The sequence below is a fragment of the Cyprinodon tularosa genome, unplaced genomic scaffold (assembly GCF_016077235.1).
Source record: "Cyprinodon tularosa strain WSP-4 unplaced genomic scaffold, ASM1607723v1 ctg1277, whole genome shotgun sequence".
Lineage (NCBI taxonomy): Eukaryota > Metazoa > Chordata > Actinopteri > Cyprinodontiformes > Cyprinodontidae > Cyprinodon > Cyprinodon tularosa.
The window spans coordinates 42433-63795 of record NW_024038089.1 but is presented as its reverse complement, the minus strand read 5'-3'; the positions used below and the strand labels follow the sequence as shown (position 1 = coordinate 63795).

The 21363-nt window shown below is 47.1% G+C and overlaps 1 protein-coding gene across 3 annotated transcripts in view; it reads left to right on the top strand.

Moving 5' to 3' along the window:
• The window catches only part of fbxo38 (F-box protein 38), a 36493-nt gene continuing 15130 nt past the window's right edge, over nucleotides 1-21363 (top strand). For 2 of the 3 annotated variants that reach the window (XR_005279979.1, XM_038276818.1), the window contains exons 1-16: nucleotides 2-121; nucleotides 2625-2752; nucleotides 3638-3771; nucleotides 5472-5635; nucleotides 6012-6177; nucleotides 6246-6521; nucleotides 6653-6746; nucleotides 8574-8704; nucleotides 10564-10734; nucleotides 10812-10954; nucleotides 12301-12499; nucleotides 12586-12765; nucleotides 12851-13003; nucleotides 14440-15099; nucleotides 16764-16864; nucleotides 19065-19167. Coding sequence is in view for 2 of the 3 variants with exons in the window: in XM_038276818.1 (XP_038132746.1) it covers nucleotides 2631-2752; nucleotides 3638-3771; nucleotides 5472-5635; nucleotides 6012-6177; nucleotides 6246-6521; nucleotides 6653-6746; nucleotides 8574-8704; nucleotides 10564-10734; nucleotides 10812-10954; nucleotides 12301-12499; nucleotides 12586-12765; nucleotides 12851-13003; nucleotides 14440-15099; nucleotides 16764-16864; nucleotides 19065-19167 (2797 nt within the window). In the remaining variant the exon portion in view is untranslated. Of the gene's footprint in view, nucleotides 122-2624; nucleotides 2753-3637; nucleotides 3772-5471; nucleotides 5636-6011; nucleotides 6178-6245; nucleotides 6522-6652; nucleotides 6747-8573; nucleotides 8705-10563; nucleotides 10735-10811; nucleotides 10955-12300; nucleotides 12500-12585; nucleotides 12766-12850; nucleotides 13004-14439; nucleotides 15100-16763; nucleotides 16865-19064; nucleotides 19168-21363 lie in introns of all 3 variants that reach the window. The other variant, XM_038276819.1, reaches the window with a different exon arrangement.

Below are 21363 nucleotides of genomic sequence, written 5' to 3'. Positions count from 1 at the left end.
ACCGGAAGTAACGGAGGACAGGAAGAGAAGAAGAAGAAGCATCAACAGCAGCTTCAGAGGCTCCTTCAGGCTCCTGGATCAGCTCTCTGCTGCTGTTTAGCTTCTGGGACACCGAGTCCAGGTCAGTTTGAAGCTCCGTCTCCTTCTGCCCTGGTTCTAGAAAGTTCTGAAAGGTTCGGTCCAGTTCAGTGCTGCTCAGTGAAGCCTTTATTTGGTTCTGAACACCAGTGGGGGGATGTGAAGCTGGACACGGTTTTAGTTCTGGTTCGGTCTGTGGTTCTGTTTGGGTTCGGTCTGTGGTTCTGTTTGGGTTCGGTCTGTGGTTGTTTGGGTTCGGTCTGCGGTTCTGTTTGGGTTCGGTCTGTGGTTCTGTTTGGGTTCGGTCTGTGGTTGTTTGGGTTCGGTCTGCGGTTCTGTTTGGGTTCGGTCTATGGTTCTGTTTGGATTCGGTCTGCGGTTCTGTTTGGGTTCGGTCTGTGGTTCTGTTTGGGTTCGGTCTGTGGTTGTTTGGGTTCGGTCTGTGGTTGTTTGGGTTCGGTCTGTGGTTGTTTAGGTTCGGTCTGCGGTTCTGTTTGGGTTCGGTCTATGGTTCTGTTTGGGTTCGGTCTGTGGTTCTGTTTGGGTTCGGTCTGTGGTTCTGTTTGGGTTCGGTCTGTGGTTGTTTGGGTTCGGTCTGCTGTTGTTTAGGTTCGGTCTGCGGTTCTGTTTGGGTCGGTCTGCGGTTCCATTTGGGTTCGGTCTGTGGTTCGGTCTGCGGTTCCGTTTGGGTTCGGTCTGTGGTTCCATTTGGGTTCGGTCTGTGGTTCGGTCTCCGGTTCCGCTTGTTTTCCAGTTCCATTTGGGTTAGGTCTGTGGTTCTGTTTGGGTTCGGTCTGTGGTTGTTTGGGTTCGGTCTGTGGTTGTTTGGGTTCGGTCTGTGGTTGTTTGGGTTCGGTCTGTGGTTGTTTAGGTTCGGTCTGTGGTTCTGTTTGGGTTCGGTCTATGGTTCTGTTTGGGTTCGGTCTGCGGTTCCATTTGGGTTCGTCTGTGGTTCGGTCTGCGGTTCCGTTTGGGTTCGGTCTGTGGTTCCATTTGGGTTCGGTCTGTGGTTCGGTCTCCGGTTCCGCTTGTTTTCCAGTTCCATTTGGGTTAGGTCTGTGGTTCCGTTTGGGTTTAGTCTGCTTCTCCGTTTGGGTTCGGTCTCCGGTTCTGTTCGGGTTCGGTCTGCGTTTCCGTTTGGGTTCAGTCTGTGGTTCCGCTTGGGTTCGGTCTGCGGTTCCGTTTGGGATCCGGTTCTGTTTGGGTTCGGTCTGCGTTTCCATTTGGGTTCGGTCTGAGGTTCTGTTTGGGTTCAGTCTGCGGTTCCGTTTGGGTTCGGTCTGAGGTTCTGTTTAGGATCAGTCTGCGGTTCTGTTGGGTTCGGTCTCCGGTTCCGTTTGGGTTCCAGTTCCATTTGGGTTAGGTCTGTGGTTCCGTTTGGGTTCAGTCTGCGTCTTCGCTTGGGTTCGGTCTGCGTTTCCGTTTCGGTTGGATCTGCGGTTCCGCTTGGATTCAGTCTGTGGTTCTGCCTGGGATCGGTCTGCGGTTCCGCCTGGGATCCGTCTGCGGTTCCGCCTGGGATCGGTCTGCGGTTCCGTTTGGGTTCGTCTGCGGTTCCGTTTGGTTTCGGTCTGCGGTTCCGCTTGGGTTCGGTCTGCGGTTCCGTTTGGGATCCGGTTCTGTTTGGGTTCGGTCTGCGTTTCCATTTGGGTTCGGTCTGAGGTTCTGTTTAGGTTCAGTCTGCGGTTCTGTTGGGTTCGGTCTCCGGTTCCGTTTGGGTTCCAGTTCCATTTGGGTTAGGTCTGTGGTTCCGGTTGGGTTCAGTCTGCGTCTTCGCTTGGGTTCGGTCTGCGTTTCCGTTTCGGTTGGGTCTGCGGTTCCGCTTGGATTCAGTCTGTGGTTCTGCCTGGGATCGGTCTGCGGTTCCGCCTGGGATCCGTCTGCGGTTCCGCCTGGGATCGGTCTGCGGTTCTGTTTGGGTTCGTCTGCGGTTCCGTTTGGTTTCGGTCTGTGGTTCCGCTTGGGTTCGGTCTGCGGTTCCGTTTGGGATCCGGTTCTGTTTGGGTTCGGTCTGCGTTTCCATTTGGGTTCGGTCTGAGGTTCTGTTTGGGTTCAGTCTGCGGTTCCGTTTGGGTTCGGTCTGAGGTTCTGTTTAGGTTCAGTCTGCGGTTCTGTTGGGTTCGGTCTCCGGTTCCGGTTCCGTTTGGGTTCCAGTTCCATTTGGGTTAGGTCTGTGGTTCCGTTTGGGTTCAGTCTGCGTCTTCGCTTGGGTTCGGTCTGCGTTTCTGTTTCGGTTGGGTCTGTGGTTCCGCCTGGGATCGGTCTGCGGTTCCGCCTGGGATCGGTCTGCGGTTCCGCCTGGGATCGGTCTGCGGTTCCGCCTGGGATCGGTCTGCGGTTCCGTTTGGTTTCGGTCTGCGGTTGCGCTTGGGTTCGGTCTGCGGCTCCGCCTGGGATCGGTCGGCGGTTCCATTTGTGTTCGGTCTGCTGTAGCACTACAGTACTGTAGTACCTTAGCTATGCTGCTCAGTGATCAGCTGGTTTGATCAGAGTAGAGGTCTCTGTTCTCTCTGCATGGGAGCTTCAGCCTTTGTGTTTGTGCCCAGGAAGCCATGGGACCACGGAGGAAGACGTCCAAGCTTCAGCCCATAGGGGGCAGTAGTGTGGAGGATCGGCCTGAGAGGAAGGACTACATCAACGAGCTCTCCCATGAGGTCCTCTGTCATATATTCAGGTAGCCTCTCTTTCTTCCTGCCTTAGCGTTTCAGCCAGACTCTCCTCTCATCATGTTAGACCTGAGAGCAAAAGACGCTGGGAGAACATCTGACCAACGTCATAAACTGCTAGGCTACAGAAACAGAGAGAGAGATAATCCCAGATTAGCCTTTGGCAGATTAAAGCAGCCAGCTGTTCTAATCTGGTCCAGATTAAAGCGGCTAGCTGTTGTAATCTGGTCCAGATGAAAGCAGCCAGCTGTTCCAATCTGGTCCAGATGAAAGCAGCCAGCTGTTCTAATCTGGTCCAGATTAAAGCGGCCAGCTGTTCTAATCTGGTCCAGATTAAAGCGGCCAGCTGTTCCAATCTGGTCCAGATTAAAGCGGCCAGATGTTCTAATCTGGTCCAGATTAAAGCGGCCAGATGTTCTAATCTGGTCCAGATTAAAGCGGCCAGATGTTCTAATCTGGTCCAGATTAAAGCGCCAGATGTTCTAATCTGGTCAGGATTAAAGCGGCCAGCTGTTCTAATCTTGTCCAGATTAAAGCGGCCAGCTGTTCTAATCTGGTCAGGATTAAAGTGGCTAGCTGTTCTAATCTGGTCAGGATTAAAGCAGCTAGCTGTTCTAATCTGGTCAGGATTAAAGCAGCTAGCTGTTCTAATCTGGTCAGGATTAAAGCAGCTAGCTGTTCTAATCTGGTCAGGATTAAAGCAGCTAGCTGTTCTAATCTGGTCCAGATTAAAGCAGCCAGCTGTTCTAATCTGGGCCAGATTAAAGCGGCCAGCTGCTCTAACCTGATCCAGATTAAAGCAGCCAGCTGTTCTAATCTGATTTCTAAGCATACGCTCGGCCAGGGTTTTGCGTTGAAGCAGCCTTTAATGGGAGATTGCTGTTCTATTTCAGGTACCTTCCCATGAAGGACATCATGTGTATGGAATGTTTGTCCAGGAAGCTCAGAGAAGCCGTCAGCCTCTACCTGAGGGTCATCAAGGTGGTGGATCTGTGTGCGGGCCGCTGGTGGGAGTACATGCCTTCAGGTAAAACCAACAGCTGAGACTGATTGAAGTCGACAGGTTTCTGTTTCTACCTTTTAAACGTCCGCAGCTGTGCTCGTCATTCCGGACGCCGCAACGGTTAGCTGTTACATCTAGCCATCAGGGTTAGCTGTCATGGTTAGCTGTCAGGGTTAACTGTCATGGTTAGCTGTCAGGGTTAGCTGTCAGGGTTAGCTGTCAGGGTTAGCTGCCATGGTTAGCTCTCAGGGTTAGCTGCCATGGTTAGCTCTCAGGGTTAGCTGCCATGGTTAGCTCTCAGGGTTGGCTCTCAGGGTTAGCTGTCAGGGTTAGCTGTAAGGGTTAGCTGTCAGGGTTAGCTGCTATGGTTAGCTGTCAGGGTTGGCTTTCAGGGTTAGCTACTATGATTAGCTGTCAGGGTTAGCTGTCAGGGTTAGCTGTCAGGGTTAGCTGCTATGGTTAGCTGTCAGGGTTAGCTGTAAGGGTTAGCTGTCAGGGTTAGCTGCTATGGTTAGCTGTCAGGGTTGGCTTTCAGGGTTAGCTACTATGATTAGCTGTCAGGGTTAGCTGTCAGGGTTAGCTGTCATGGTTAGCTGTCAGGGTTAGCTGCCATGGTTAGCTCTCAGGGTTAGCTGTCAGGGTTAGCTGTTAGGGTTAGCTGTCAGGGTTAGCTGCCAGGGTTAGCTCTCAGGGTTAGCTGTCAGGGTTAGCTGTTAGGGTTAGCTGTCAGGGTTAGCTGCCATGGTTAGCTCTCAGGTTTAGCTGTCACGGTTAGCTGTCATGGTTAGCTCTCAGGGTTAGCTGTCATGGTTAGCTGCCATGGTTAGCTGCCATGGTTAGCTGCCATGGTTAGCTGCCAGGGTTAGCTATCAGGGTTGGCTGTCAGGGTTAGCTGTCAGGGTTAGCTGTCAGGGTTAGCTGTCAGGGTTAGCTGCCAGGGTTAGCTATCAGGGTTGGCTGTCAGGGTTAGCTGTTAGGGTTAGCTATCAGGGTTGGCTGCCATGGTTAGCTGCCAGGGTTAGCTATCAGGGTTGGCTGTCAGGGTTAGCTGTCAGGGTTAGCTGTCAGGGTTAGCTGTCAGGGTTAGCTGCCATGGTTAGCTGCCAGGGTTAGCTATCAGGGTTGGCTGTCAGGGTTAGCTGTCAGGGTTAGCTGTCAGGGTTAGCTGTCAGGGTTGGCTGTCAGGGTTGGCTGTCAGGGTTAGCTGTCAGGGTTAGCTGTCAGGGTTAGCTGCCATGGTTAGCTGCCAGGGTTAGCTATCAGGGTTGGCTGTCAGGGTTAGCTGTCAGGGTTAGCTGTCAGGGTTAGCTGCCATGGTTAGCTGCCAGGGTTAGCTATCAGGGTTGGCTGTCAGGTTTAGCTGTCAGGGTTAGCTGTCATGGTTAGCTCTCAGGGTTAGCTGTCATGGTTAGCTGCCCGGGTTAGCTGCCATGGTTAGCTGCCATGGTTAGCTGCCATGGTTAGCTGCCATGGTTAGCTGCCAGGGTTAGCTGTCAGGGTTAGCTGCTATGGTTAGCTGTTAGGGTTAGCTGTCAGGGTTTCTGGCTTTCAGCCAGCAGCTTGTGTCTTTATTTGCAGCTTCCTTCTTTATAGGGAAATATTCTCTGTGCTTCGTTGGACCAGCCTGGTTTTCCAAAAATCCATCAGCTTTTTTTCTGTGGTGATGAACATGAATCTAATGGAGCCTGTTGATGAACAGCTCTTCATGTTCTTCTCCTGCTTAGGTTTCACAGACCGCAGCTTTTCCACCCTGTTGAAGAAGATGCCTGACTTGGAGCAGCTGTATGGCCTCCACCCTCGCTACCTGGAGAGGAGGCGGGTCAGAGGTTACGAGGCTTTCAGTATTCCTGGAGTCCTAGAGGCACTGCAAGCGTGTCCCACCCTGCTGGTGAGAAACGCTCCTTCCTGCTGGATCTGGAGCCTCATGAGGAGATCAAAGCTCTGCGTTTAGATTCAAAGGACGGAGCATTCCCGTGTTTATCCTTTACAACGCCACGCTTTGCTCAGTGCCGTGTAGCAGAGGTCCTTCTCACGCTGTGGTCAGAGATTAATACCCTGACCTTTGACCTTTGGGTCAAACGCTGCACGTGGTGTCTGAAGGCGCCCTAGTGTCTCAGCCCAAACCTGGATTTATCTAATCATGGTTTTAATGATTCAGGCTGTAGGAGCTAGATTATGATATTGATAATGATCAGGGTGAATGTTGCTCTTTCCTTCAGTGTTTCTGTCCGTGGAGCAGGTGACCTAAGCTCTGCTGCTTTCAGGGTGTGGAGACGTCTCATCTGGAGCTGGTGGAGGCCATCTGGAAATATATGCCTCAGGTTCACATTCTGGGAAAGTTTCGCAACCGTAACGGAGCGTTTCCCATCCCTGCAGAGAATAAACTCACCATCCCAGTAACGGCCAAGCTCCAGACGCTTCATCTAGTGGGTGAGTGGGACAGGAAGTCTGATCTAACGTTCTGAGCGCCGCAGCTGAGTCTGGCTGAAATGTTTCAGGCGTGAACGTCCCAGAGATCCCCTGTGTGTCGATGCTGCGCCACCTCTACCTGAAGTGGGTCCGTCTGACCAAGCCTCAGCCGTTTAAGGACTTCCTGTGCGTCAACCTGAGGTCCTTTGTGATGAGGAACTGTGCGGGGCCCACCAACTCGCTGAAATACGTCCCGCTGGTCACCGGCTTGGCGTCAGCCCGGAACCTGGAGCAGCTGGAGCTGGTGAGGGTTCCCTTCCTGGGCGGCCTGATCCAGCATGTGGTGGAGGACAGCTGGAGATCGGGTGAGGGGAGGAGCCGTGGGAAACCATGGAAACCTTTGTGTTTTCAGTGAGAAGACGCTGCGAAAATAAACCTGTGTGTTTATCTCTCTTCACGCTGCCTTTCATTCTGCTGGTTGTTGTTTTCCATCCAGGAGGATTCAGAAACCTTCACACTATCGTTTTTGGAGCTTGCAAGAACGCCCTGGAAGTGGACCTTGGCTACCTCATCATCACCGCCGCCCGCAGGTAAACGATCCCACTGTAGGCGGGTTCATTTCCAGGGAAGAACCGTTGAAGTTTTTTTCTTTTTCCAGATGAAACCAATCAGCTGAATCCTGTCTGTTGGGTTATAGTTCACCAACCACACCCTGTCATTCTGCAGCCAGTCATTTTCATGTTTCAAGGCATCATCAGGAGCCAATCAGCGGTCAGCGAAGTGAAGGACAGAATTTCCTGTGATAAAATAGACAAATCAGCCGTCTGAATGGTTGTCCATTGGCTTTACGTTAACAAATCAGGGCCTGGGTGTGATGATGGCGAAGGACACGAAGCGAGGGTAAACCAGGGTCCACTGAGATGATGCAGGCAGAGAAGAAAACTGAACAGCCTTTACTGAACAGGAATCATTCAGCTTATTACATCCTAGATTAGGATCAATTAGGCCTCAAAGCTCTGCAGCAGAGGAGCGCTCGCCATAATCAGTCCTGTCTGAATAGTGCCAGCAGTGAGGAAGGAGCTGGGACCAGGAAGCAGGACGATTCAGTTAGCATAGAGACCTCCTTAAAGGAATAGTACACCCAAAACATGATTAGCCTTCATTTTCTACTCACCCCCATGCTGAACAACACTCTGGAGTACTTTTTTGATATCTCAAATGCATCTGGAGATCTGGGAGGCTTCTTGCTGTCTGCTGACATTCAAATAATGGAGGTGCCCAGCGCCCGAGGCAGAAAGGTCCATAAAAAACGTGTCAATATTCCTCCATACTGCTCGTCCAATGTATTCCAAGTGTCCTGAGTGGGTAGCATCCAGAATTTACTCGAAACGAAGTCATTTAGAATGTTTTTAGAGCATAAACAGTAGTGTATAGGATTTCCTGAAAGCGCGCACATGCGCGTTCACAACGCTACGGAAGCCGGCAGACCAATCCAGCGCATTCAGCTCGGCAAAGAACTCCTGCTCTTCCTCAACACTGAAGTCCTCAGACATTTTTCTTTCGTTGTTTCTTTCTTTGCACAGGTAAACAGCACATTTCTTCTTCTACGCTTGCATTATTGGCAGAGCAGACGCTGAATGCGCACTTTCATCTGGTTTGGTCTGCCGCGGCTTCCGTAGTGTCATGAACGCGCATGTGCGCGCTTTCAGGAAATCCTATACACTACTGTTTATGCTCTAAAAACATTCTAAATGACTTCGTTTCGAGTAAATTATGGACGCTACCCACTCAGGACACTTGGAATACATTGGACGAGCAGTATGGAGGAATATTAACACGTTTTTTGTGGACTTTTATGGACCTTTCTGTCTCGGTCACCATAGACCTCCATTATTTGAATGTCAGCAGACAGCAAGAAGCCTCCCAGATCTCCAGATGCATTTGAGATATCAAAAAAGTACTCCAGAGTGTTGTTCAGCATGGGGGTGAGTAGAAAATGAAGGCTAATCATGTTTTGGGTGTACTATTCCTTTAAGTCCCTAGCTACCGCTAGCAGCCAAACGGTTCCTGTTCCTAAACATCCTGTCATTCTTTGCTAACTGGACCTATAGAATCAACCCCTCACAGCCTCCATTTTTATTTCTTCCGTTCTCAGTGGGGTTGATGTTCAAACCTTCACAGGTTAGAGAAAAGTGCCTCAAAATAGACTTGAGAGTTGGCTTGGACTTGTAAAAAATGACTTGTGAACATGTCTGGTTCCTTTAGTTCCACATATTCCACTGAGTCACTTCCTGTTTATAGCAGCAACATTGCTGCCAGTAGAGGGAGCCAACACATAAAATGTCATCAGGTTTATAATTTATGGCTGTTGGTTTCATCAGATGAATAATTTAGACTCCATCTTTTTTGCTTTGCAGGCTTCATGAGCTGCGGATCCAGCCTTCACTCACTAAAGACGGGGTCTTTTCAGCTCTCAAAATGGCCGAGCTTGAGTTCCCTCAGTTTGAGACGCTCCACCTGGGATACGTGGACGATTTCCTCCTACAATGTTTGTAACCTTTCCCCGGTGCACAATCAGCACTTCCACCAACCAGAACGCTTCCAGGGTTAGATCAGGCAATTAAAAGCCGTGCATCAGCCGTGCAGCAGCCGTGCAGCGTCAGGTGTCTGTTCCTTTGGGGCTGAAATGATTAATCCGATTAATCAATTATTGAAATAATTGTAAACTAATCCAGTAATCGATTAATAATTAACTGGAGGATAAAGACTCTTAAATCTGCCTTTCGTTGACAGAGCGACCCACTAAGAGCAGGAATTATATAATTGTAAAAATATTTATAAACATTTCACATTTAGCTAGTCTTTATTTCATACATGAACGTGATGATGAGTAGCATATAAGATTATGCACAATATATTAATATCCTCAGTAGATTCTGGTAGGTTAGTTGGGTATTGCTGTGAAGCAGCAGCTCGTGCCTCCTAACGCACCATGCGGTGAATAATCGTCCAGTAATGTGCTCAGCTAAGCGCTGCCTGTTTAATTCCTCAAACTAATGACACGAATTGCCTTGAGCAGTTGGCTAACGTGGGAATTGCGGGCGGGAGCGGGGCTGGAAATCATAATCTTTGCGGGAGCGGGACTGGAAAATCTGTCCCACGCAGGCCTCTAGTTCCAAACAGTGAGGACAGATTATTAAATGATGAAGGCAGGTGTTCAGTTAGAAGCAGACGGATCTATTCCGGTTGTATAAAGTGTTGGTTTCCAGGGTAACCGTGTGAAAGATCTATGTGTTGTGTGGAGTAAAAATGAGCGCTGAGAGTTGATATTCAAGGAAGAAAATAGGGATGCACGATATAATCGGCCCCCTATCGGTATCGGCCTTAAAACTGAATATCGGACATCGGCCCCCCCCCACCGATATTTAACCCGATATTTGATCAGCTTCTGAGATTCTAAAGTCTATTAAAAAAAAAAATTAATACTACAACTTCTTCTTCCTCAAAAACTTCTTTTTTACAGACTTAAAAACTTCTAAAGACGAGGGAAAAAATATTGATACATTAAAATATCCCAATATCTTCATATGCTGATATATTGCCATTTAAAAACACCATATCAATCTCTTTTACTAATGAAATATTGCTATATGTCATCGTTATGCTACCAAATCCCCTGAAAATTCACGAAATTTTGCCATATTTTTATATGTTGATATATTGACGCGATATCGATCTATTTTACTAACAAAATCTCACAAGAATTTGCAAAATATCACGAGAGTTTGTAACAGAACGATGAAATTTCACGAGATTTTGAAAGTAAAATAGATCGATACCGCGTTTTTAAAAATCTATTTGATATCAGCATATGAAAATATATTTGAGTTTATTATTTTTCAAAGTGTCAGAAATGGATAACAAAACTGCTATTTTCAATGACTACTTATTTTTGTCCAGCTTTAACATCGGTATCGATATCGGTTATCGGCTACATGAGTTTTAAAATATCGGCATATCGGATATCGGCCAAAATCCCAATATCGTGCATCCCTAGAAGAAAAGGTTTTATTTTACTTTGCAGAGGAGAATGAAACAAAACAGCTGCATACAGCTCTGAGTGTGATTCTGAGGTGTTCAACAACCCACCCCTGCTTATAAGGAGACTCCACACACACAAACAACCAGTCTTCCTACTTTAGTTCATTTCAGACCACTGGTTTCCGTTCATCTAGAAACAGGACTGTGAAAATGATAAGGACATGTTTATCTCTGTTTCTCCCTTATCTAACCTACAGAAGAATACTGCTTCTTTTCATTAAGAATAGAACAGTGTTACATTGAATTAATCAAGAAAAAACACAGTCTAATAATCCATTTCACAGCTGTTATCTGCTGTCAACGCAGGTAAGATGAGTCACCTGGAGCTGGTTAAATATGGTCTGGCTGATGTGGTGGAGAACCCTGGCATAATCACAGACATCGGCATTAAGGTGGTGAACGAGGTGTTCACCAACATTAAATACCTGCTCATCTACAACTGTCCTCACCTCCATAACCCTCATCAGTGGATCACAGGTAAACCTGGGCTTCCCGTGGCAGACATGTTTGATCCCTGTGCCATGTGGGTCACTGCTGACGCCGTCTGTTCTCAGATCACTCCAGATGGAGCCGCCTGGTTGACCTGACATTAGTTCGTTGCCACGCTATCAAGCTGGAGTCCTTCTGCCACTTCGTGGAGTTATTACCCTCCCTGGAGTTCATCTGTTTGGACCAAATGTTCAGAGAGCCGCCCAAGGTAGACTTCAAAATCCAGAAGGATGTGATTGTTTTTGAATTGAAGTGGATGGACGGTCCTCAGAAGGGTGTGATTGTTTTGAATGCGAGTGGATGGGCGGTCCTCACCACGAAATCCCTCATACTCCGTCAGCGCTCCGCCCCGCTGCGCTCCAGACCGCCTGCACAAAGCAAAGCATACATCCTCCGCTGTGGCTCCCGTCCGCTCCGCTCTGAGTTCCTTGGAGATTGTAGAGGGCATGCGCCAGGTGATTAAATTCAAAGCAGCAAAACATGCGGAAATTAACTAATTTTTTTTTATTAAGGCCTTAATTGGTACTAAAATAATTAAATATGTTTATCATGGCATTTATAATTCCTTAATAAAAAAAATGTTTATAAAAACAATTCCGTCAGATATATTATATCGCTATTAATTTGCGTGGAACTGATCATAAAGCCGTATGTTCGGAAAGGAAGCTCGAGGCGGAGAAAAAGCTAGTGAATATTTATATACGTGTGTGTGTGTGTGTGTTTGTGTGTGTGTTTACATACATACAGGAGTCATGGAACTCTGCTTGCAGCTCCTTCATATTTCATGTACACTAATAACACGTGTACATGGTTCTTGTTGATGGCATTAAAATCATTTCTAATAGCATTAAATTAGAGTCCCTCATTCCTGTATGAACCCTGTGAGCGCTTAATTTAATATGACATATTAAAAAAATCCCACCATCATCCAGCATATGTTCAGTTTCTGCCCAAATATTTTTTTGTTGTAGATTTTTGTAACGGGGATAACTAGGATAATTTAAAATTGCTTTTTTTGAATGAACTTTGTTTGTTCTCTACTCCCCAACTCAGCCTCTCTTTTAATTCCTGTAATAAGAAATTTCTTTTGAATGGATTTGATTAAAGTTTAAGTCCCTCGGTATAAAATAAACGAACCGGAATTTCTCGATGTTCTTTTTCCTGTTTGGTGCGATTGTTATCGCGGATCTTGACCTGGCCGGACCGGAGCGGAGCAAAAAATAGCTGGGCTTCGTATTTTGTCGGTGACGGAAGGAGAAGATGTACATGGACGGAGACGTGCGGAGGAGTAGCGGTGGATGTGGAACAGCTCTCATTGATTTCCATGAAAGACAAGCGCTCCGCACGACGTACGTCAGCGGAGCGGAGCGCTGACGTAGTATGTGGAATCTGGGGGTCAGAAGGGTGTGTTTTTCAATGGGAGTGGATGGACGGTCCTCAGAAGGGTGTGTTTGTTTTTCAATGGGAGTGAATGGACGGTCCTCAGAAGGGTGTGATTGTTTTTCAATGGGAGTGAATGGACGGTCCTCAGAAGCGTGTGTTTGTTTTTCCCAGGGCTGTGCCAGGGTGGGGCTGAGCGCAGGAACTGGCATCGGTGTGTCCTCTGCGCTGGTGTCTAACCAGAATGCCAGCAATGACAACAACCAGCACCATCACCCTAATGAGGCCAACGTGCCTCCTGCTGCTCCTCCTCCTGCTCCTCCTGCTCCTCCTGTCAACAACATCAATAACAACCAAAGGCAGCAGGCTGATGGTGAGCCATGGGAAGCATTAATGACTGATGGAGCGTCTGTCTAGCTCTACCATGAACAATCCTCTGGTTTTGGTTTCACCTCCTAGAGCCCCTGGAGATAAATGGTTTGCAGGAAGAAGATGAAGCTGAAGCAGGGGAGGTGATATTTGAGGAGGAGAAAATGGAGATAGAGCCTCACATAGACCTGAAGGAGGCGGAAGGAGGAATGGGGATCGAAAACATCAGTCAAGCGGGAACATCGCAGCCTCCCGATCAGGAGCAGGCAGGTTCGCAGCATTTCTTCTCCTTGGATTCTCATTTTAAAGTTTAGACTCCAAACCTGTTGGATATTTTCTGGCCTTTGTCCTGCAGGTCCCAGCGGTCTGAACCAGGCGGGAAGAGCCGCTGCTGGCGCTCCTCAGCTTCCTCTGGCCGTCTCAGACTCTGACTCTGAGGAGGAGGAGGGGCTTGTTTCCAGGCTAATGCCACCTGCCTGTCTGCAGCAGCCAACTTCCTGTGGGAAAGGTTTGTAGAAGGCAGCTGGACTGGTTGCGCTGCAGACGTCTGCAGCTCCTCAGCAGAATAACATGAAGGGTATTTGGCTTCAAAACTATTTGTTTATTGTAACGCTGGTGTTTTGTGACTGTATATTTTTTTAATCTGCCACAATTACAAAAAAGTTACACCTCTTCAAATTCTTGAGTGCAAGAACACAAACTGTGTTCTGTGAGTTGCACATCAAAGATGTCTTCCATTCACTTTTGCTACAGTTGATCTAAAACAAATCTTGGGAAAAAATATTTTATTCCTTATTATTTTATTCCAAATATAAATCAGTGAAAACAACTGCAGGAATCTGCTGCTGGGAGTCACAAATTCAACTTTACACGTCACGCCTTCATTTTCACTTTGGACACAAATGTCCCACCAGTAAAACTGATCCGTGACTTATGGGTAGTACCCTTGATTGGACAGCAGGGGGCTGTCTCACAACTGTGTTCTGCAACTCATAGAACACAGTTTGTGTACTTGCACTTTTTTTTTAAGAGGTGTAACTTTTTTGTAATTGTGACAGATTAAAAAAATCTACAGTTACGAAAAACCAGCGTTACAATGCACAAATAGTTTAGCAACAATAGTTCTGGACCATATGGAGCAAAAACTGAGAATGTAAAAAGTTTTAATGTGCAACTTGTAGAACAGAATTTGTGTACTTGTGCTTAAAATCTGAACAGGTATAAAAAAACAAAAACAAAAAAACAATTGTACATGGGACATTTTTTTTAAGTCTATAAATACAAAACTAAGAATGTAACTCTCTACAACTTCAAATTCACACTTACAACGCACTAATAGTTTTGAAACAAATTGACCTTCATAGAATAATCCCACTGGTCACGGCCTTTCACGGGGCCGTTAGTTGCTGTTTTACCCTCTGACCAATAGTTAGTCCTAACCATTCTGGCAAAGAGCAGCCAGGGAACATTTCCTTCCTCCAAACGCCCTCTGAATGAGCGTCCTGTTTATTCTTAATAGAGCTGACTCTACCCGCCGCTCCTGGAAGCCCTGACCGTAGCCACGCTGCGCCTGCCCTGTAAACAAAGTGGATCTTTCAGCAGCTAATCTGCACGGTGACAGCGACCCCTCTCTAAGGACAGGACAGGGGGCTTCCCTTTAAGAGCAGCTGGTTTTATTCAGGGTTGGAAGAACTCTGTACATCTAAAAACTTTATTTCTTCATATAGTTGTCAACGGCTGACTTTAAAAGGCAGCAGATAAAGGAGCTTTAACTAAATGTTAGTTTGCTTCACGCAGGATGTTCCCTTTCCATGTGTTAATCTTTTTGTGTTTGCAGAGTGTTTGCACCTTTCAGCCTCTAAACTCTACACATTAAATGTTTCTCTGTCCTCTCTGTGGATTATAGGTGTTCAACCTCCTTTGTGCTCATTTCTTCCTTCCCAGGTAAAGGAAAGACTCCTCTTCGACGTTCCAAAGGAGCTGCTGTCTGTGATCAAGGAAAGGCTTTGGTGTCGCAGGGCACCTGTGAGAAGAGCTGTCAGGTAACCAGCGAACAGATCAAGGCAGACGTAAAGGCTGCTACAGAGACCTGCAGGAGATCCGCAGCTAAAGAAAAGGGCTGTGAGATGGAGGGGGGCGCGGCGAGGCAAAGGGCTGACGGTGGGTCGGTCCAAAGCACCGGCAGCAGCGGAGCGGCATCCAGCTGCAGGACCAGGCCCATAACGGGATCTGTGAGCAGGGTAGGAGCTGGAACGGCTCCTGGACACACGCAGGGATTTGGGAGGAATGCTGACAGGAACACCTGCAGCCCCACCGCTGACAGATCTACTGGCTGTGGAAGGACTGGTGGATCTACATGTCATAGATCTGACCTGCAGACAGGAGACGGTCCCACAGCGAGGAGAGGATCCGGCAGCAGCAGAAACCCACCATCAGGATGCGCTTCCAGTGGGACGCCGCAGGAACGACAGCGAAGCAGAGAGCCCGCCATGGCTGGACTGGATTGTTCCCAGCATAATGAGGGCTGTCAGAACTTCATTCCAAGGCGGCCTTTAACTAGATCCTGCATCACCACGTCTGCAGAGTCCTGGGAACCAGAACCAGGTACTAATCAATGAGCAGAGAGGCTCTGACTGCTGAGAACCTATGGAAACCCTCTCTGGAAACACTCTGACTGATTTACTGACTGATTTACTGACTGACCGATGGACTGATTTACTGACTGACTGACTGACTGATTTACTGACTGACTGACTGACTGATTTACTGACTGACTGACGGACTGATTTACTCACTGACTGATTTACTGACTGACTGACTGATTCAGTGACTGACTGATTTAGTGAATGACTGATTGATTTACTGAGTGTTGACCCTAACCACTCAGAGCTGTTGTCTGAGGCAGATCCTGTTTTAAGAAAGTGGTTGTAATAAAGGTTTAAAGAGTCGGTGAGTTTCCATGGTTATAGATGAATAACAATAGTTCAGTGGGTGAAATGGACGGACAGAGAAGTTCTAACCCGATCAGCACCTCCTTTCTCTGCAAATCTCACTATTCTAACCTTCCACCACAAAGCGGGTGAATCCAAATGAAGCACAGAGTTAACATAAACTCTGGAATGTTGCCTTATTTGGTTCTGGCCTGGACTTTTTTCAGGCCCTGAAATGTACATCCAGACCAGCCCACTGGTTCACTATCATAACTGCAGCGTTCCAGGCTGACTGGAGAAAGGGCAACATTTTCAGTCTTCCCAAGGATCTAAAGCTCGACAGGCATGGATTATTTTAGTCTATCAGAAGATCTCTGCAAAGTTTGATGCTCAGCTGTTCATTTGCTCTAAACATTTTACCAAAGACAGCTTTCAAAATGTTGGACGGTTCAAAGCAGAACTTGTTTCTCTGAAACGAGGGGCTGTTCCCATCGTAAGGCCATCGCAAGCGCAAACTGGAAGGATGATTCTGTCGCTAAGCTGTTCATAGCAATGCTAGCATATCTATGGTGACCAGATATGGGTTTCTGAAAAAGAGGGGGAGGGGCTGCTGGGCTCCTGACTGGACCAGACCGGGCATTGAACCGAGCCGTGAGCTCCGAGGACGGTCCGAGAACCCCGGCGGCCGGGGGGGGGGGGAGTACAGGGCCACGGCTACTGTCACCGGGTCAGGTTCAGGCGCTCTGTCCCCCGCTGGCTCCCAGCCCCGGAGCTCACGGCTCGGTTCTGCTGCACTGTAGTCCACCAAAATACAGGACAATTTCCAAATTCCCCCCAGACATTTTTTTAGGTCTGAAAAGTAGGACATGTCGGGGATAAAGAGGCCGTCTGGTCACCCTACCATATCAACAATCTGATGTTTCAGTGAGTGAGTGCTTGTTGCTATGATGTGTCTTTGCTCAGCAGCACAGCTCATCTAAATATCCATGATCAAACCATAACAGGAAGAAAACCTGTCGTTTCATTCTAGGGCTTTAAATCAGGCTGCATTAGAGCTCATAGAACAGAAAATATGCTATTTTCAGCCCAACCGATGTTACACACCCATTCAGAGACCTTAAGGACCAGATACCTTATAGAATCATTCTATCCCCACTTTATTTAAAGCTCAGAAGGCCGTCGTTAGCATCTGTGAATCCGCCTGTTGTTGTTTTAATGTTCATGATTTAAATGTTGTTAATAAGTGTCCGCTAGCGGAAGTAAAAACCTTAGATTTGAAGCTGTAGTGTGTTTTATTTAGGCCGGCGCTAACGGTTACCCTTTGGCTAATCCTTGCAGATATTTCCAAAGCCAAGCCTCAAGCCGCCGTTAGAAGGAAACGGATGGCGGACAAATCTACCAGCACCTCTGACCCGGTCACTGAGGATGACCACGAACAGGTACACAGACAGCACCGCGCTAGATGGTCATTATTTAGATCATCTCCATTCGAAGGACCATCAAACTATGTCTGAGGAGAATCTTTGGTTGTGTCTGAATGTCCGCCCTCATCCCTGTATAGTGGCTACACCATGTTCATTGGACACTGTCATGACCTGATCCGTCCTTCCCATGCGCTGTCAGCTCATAATCATCCACATATTCATCTGGGTTGCCCTCCATTTTATTTTGTTAAAAAGACCTAAATTATGTTTTTCCCTCCTTAAAAATATTAAGCGTACTAAACTATAATATATTAAAGGTTTTAAATGTATTTTCTGAGAAAATAAATGCATTAAAATCCTTTGGATTTAAACATAAGTCTAGTCTTTATGAGTTTAATGTTTTCCTTTCATGTTAACCTTATGCTATATGGTGCGTAATCTAAAGAGAGAAAAAACTAGAATGCAGATAAAAGTGATTTAATCAGATTTATTGCTCTGAGCGTGTCCCATGATGATGTCAGAGAAGCTGTTTAATGGAGAAAATGGAAAAAGCATCAAACTGATCTCAGAAAAAGTCATAAAATATTTTCTAAAGATGAGTATTAGCATTCGTTAGAGTTAAGGAGAGAAATTAATAATTTTAGAACCATAACTACATTACTTATGGAAACTCTGATGTATATCTGTTGGCGCATGCGTAGAACGGGTCGTGCTTCCAGGACGGATCAGGTAGTGACACCAACATCTACTAGATGAAAAAGTAAAGGACTTGAAACTTCCCACAATGCACCTTGAAAAGTAGTGATCATCCATGGTCACTAGATGAGCAGATATATCCCATGATGCTTTGCTAGGAGAGCGCTTCTCGCAAAGCATCATGGGATTTGTTGTTACAGCGACCCGCCGTTGCCTACGGCTGCTGCTTCCTGACAGCGGTGATAGATATCAAAGATGGCGCAGGCTCCATGTTAGGAGGCAGCGTTATGAGGCCAACCGGGAGCTAAAGGTAGTGATCATCTGTCTGAACGGTCAGTTAGCTGAGCTCACTATAGAGTTCACTATATAATCCCCGCTCTCTATAGTGATGGAGGGATGTAGTGGTCAGGGCGGACGGTCGGACGCAGCCTAAGAAGCTAAAGGTTCAGCTGAGCTTTGGTTTTATTACCACCATGTTTCTTTTGGACATAACGGTTCCAAAGCCCAGGTAGAAGATTGTGCCTTTAGTTTCTGTGGGTTTCTGATGTAAGCATACTAGGGGCCCCCTGCATCCTCTGGGGGCCTTGGCATCCTCTGGGGCCCCGGCATCCTCTTGGGGGCCTTGGCATCCTCTGGTGTCTCTCTGGGTTCTGGTCATAGTGAGTTCTCCTTCTGATGGCACCTGGCAATCAACAAAGAAGCCTGGAAAGGTCCCTCAGCATCCAAGGAGCTGCAGGTCAAGATCGGAGGTCACGCCCCCCACTATGAGAAGAAGGCTGGGAGGCAGAGTGTCGGGTCCAAAAACATCATCTCCGGTTCTCCAGAACACCTCTGCATGATGCCCCAGACTTCAGGGGAAATCTGCCGTGGATGACTGGACCAAAGCTCCAAAGTAAGCGTCCGGAAAAGGACCGATCAAACGAAGCGTGACGATCTGAGGGCTGCTTGGAACCAGGCGTTCTGAAGAAGAACATCAAGCTGAACCATCTGTGGTTCTTCAGCAGCATCACGATCCTAAACACCTGCAGAGCGGCTGGCTTGGAGTGGCCTAGTCAAAGTCCTGAGCTGAATCTTGTTGAAATGCGGGAACCTGACCTTCAAACGTCTCGTGGCTGAAAGGCAACAAAATCTCCTCCACATCTGGAAGAGACTCCCTGCAAATTTTCACCTCCGCCTGATTCCAGCTGTTGCTGCCGGCGGCGGCCCTACCCGCCATCACCGCTCCTCCTCACTGGGCCACGAAGGTTTCAACAGCAATGAGAGCTTTGATCAGCATGGAACAAAGACAGATCAGGAAGGGCGCAAATACTTTCCCCCCCACTGCAGGACATCAGCAGGACCTCTGATTCAGCTCCCAAACTGAACGGCTGATTGTTTTAGCTCAACCTGTTATCAATGAACGTTAGCAGGAGGCACAGCTGAGGAAACAGCTGATTAAAGGGGAGGGCTGACATCTCGCTGCGTTTACAACATGGCTGACCTTCTTTAATGACATTTCCTTCTTCTTGTTCTCGAACAGGTTTTGTCCCTGAAGAGTAAGAACCTGGTGGGCATCACTCTGACCAACTGTGGGATCACCGACCTGGTCCTCAAAGATTGTCCCAAGATGATGTTCATTCATGGTAACTAAGGGAAACCACCCGCACCTTTCCTCCTTTAAGGTTTACTGTTTTATGTTTAGAGGATAAATGAAAATCAGTCCCCAGATCTGTAGGAAAAGCGTTTTCTTCAATGTCCTTTTTAAATAACTAAACAGATATAGTATGAAAGATTATCCCTTTAAAGAGCGTTAAAATGAAAACGTTGAATAGAAATGGACCAATCAGGAGGCTCTGCTCATGGTCCCGGCACACATGGTGAAAGACGGCAGCGCTGCAGGACTCGGCTGCTTCCAAACGATGCGGTCCGAGCTGCAGGAAAACGAAGCATCAGAGTAAATCAGTTGATGTTTAGTTGGTGAATCTGCTCACATGGATCGGCTTCTCTCTACGTAAAGCCAATCTTCCTTTTTCTTCCTCTGATTACATAAGAATGAAACAATGATCAGAAATATGTAAACCAAAAATAAATATTTACTAACAGATCAAATGAAAGATGAGCAATGGCTGCAGATGGAGGGAGCAGCGCTGCGTGTGCTTCAGGTGAGCTCATGGCGGGGCTGCTGTACGCAGCGACCAATCCACCAGCGCTTTCTTTAATCAGCCGCTACAGGAGAAGCTAATATTGGCCCAGATTATCAGCAGACAGGAGAAGCTAATATTGGTCCAGATTATCAGCAGACAGGAGAAGCTAACATTGGTCCAGATTATCAGCAGACAGGAGAAGCTAACATTGGTCCAGATTATCAGCAGACAGGAAAAGCTAACATTGGTCCAGATTATCAGCAGACAGGAGAAGCTAACATTGGTCCAGATTATCAGCAGACAGGAAAAGCTAACATTGGTCCAGATTATCAGCAGACAGGAAAAGCTAACATTGGTCCAGATTATCAGCAGACACGAGAAGCTAACATTGGTCCAGATTATCAGCAGACAGGAGAAGCTAATAATGGTCCAGATTATCAGCAGACAGGAGAAGCTAATATTGGTCCAGATTATCAGCAGACAGGAGACGCTAACATTGGTCCAGATTATCAGCAGACAAGAGAAGCTAACATTGGTCCAGATTATCAGTAGACAGGAAAAGCTAACATTGGTCCAGATTATCAGCAGGCAGGAAAAGCTAATATTGGTCCAGATTATCAGCAGACAGGAGAAGCTAACATTGGTCCAGATTATCAGCAGACAGGAGAAGCTAACATTGGTCCAGATTATCAGCAGACAGGAAAAGCTAACATTGGTCCAGATTATCAGCAGACAGGAGAAGCTAACATTGGTCCAGATTATCAGCAGACAGGAAAAGCTAACATTGGTCCAGATTATCAGCAGACAGGAAAAGCTAACATTGGTCCAGATTATCAGCAGACACGAGAAGCTAACATTGGTCCAGATTATCAGCAGACAGGAGAAGCTAATAATGGTCCAGATTATCAGCAGACAGGAGAAGCTAATATTGGTCCAGATTATCAGCAGACAGGAGACGCTAACATTGGTCCAGATTATCAGCAGACAAGAGAAGCTAACATTGGTCCAGATTATCAGTAGACAGGAAAAGCTAACATTGGTCCAGATTATCAGCAGGCAGGAAAAGCTAATATTGGTCCAGATTATCAGCAGGCAGGAAAAGCTAATATTGGTCCAGATTATCAGCAGACAGGAGAAGCTAATATTGGTCCAGATTATCAGCAGACAGGAGAAGCTATCATTGGTCCAGATTATCAGCAGACAGGAGAAGCTAATAATGGTCCAGATTATCAGCAAGCAGGAAAGGCTAACATTGGTCCAGATTATCAGCAGACAGGAGAAACTAATATTGGTCCAAATTATCAGCAGACAAGAGAAGCTAACATTGGTCCAGATTATCAGCAAGCAGGAAAAGCTAACATTGGTCCAGATTATCAGCAAGCAGGAAAAGCTAACATTGGTCCAGATTATCAGCAGACAGGAGAAGCTAACATTGGTCCAGATTATCAGCAGACAGGAAAAGCTAATATTGGTCCAGATTATCAGCAGACAGGAGAAGCTAACATTGGTCCAGATTATCAGCAGACAAGAGAAGCTAACATTGGTCCAGGTTATCAGCAGACAGGAGAAGCTAACATTGGTCCAGATTATCAGCAAGCAGGAAAAGCTAACATTGGTCCAGATTATCAGCAGACAGGAGAAGCTAACATTGGTCCAGATTATCAGCAGACAGGAGAAGCTAACATTGGTCCAGAT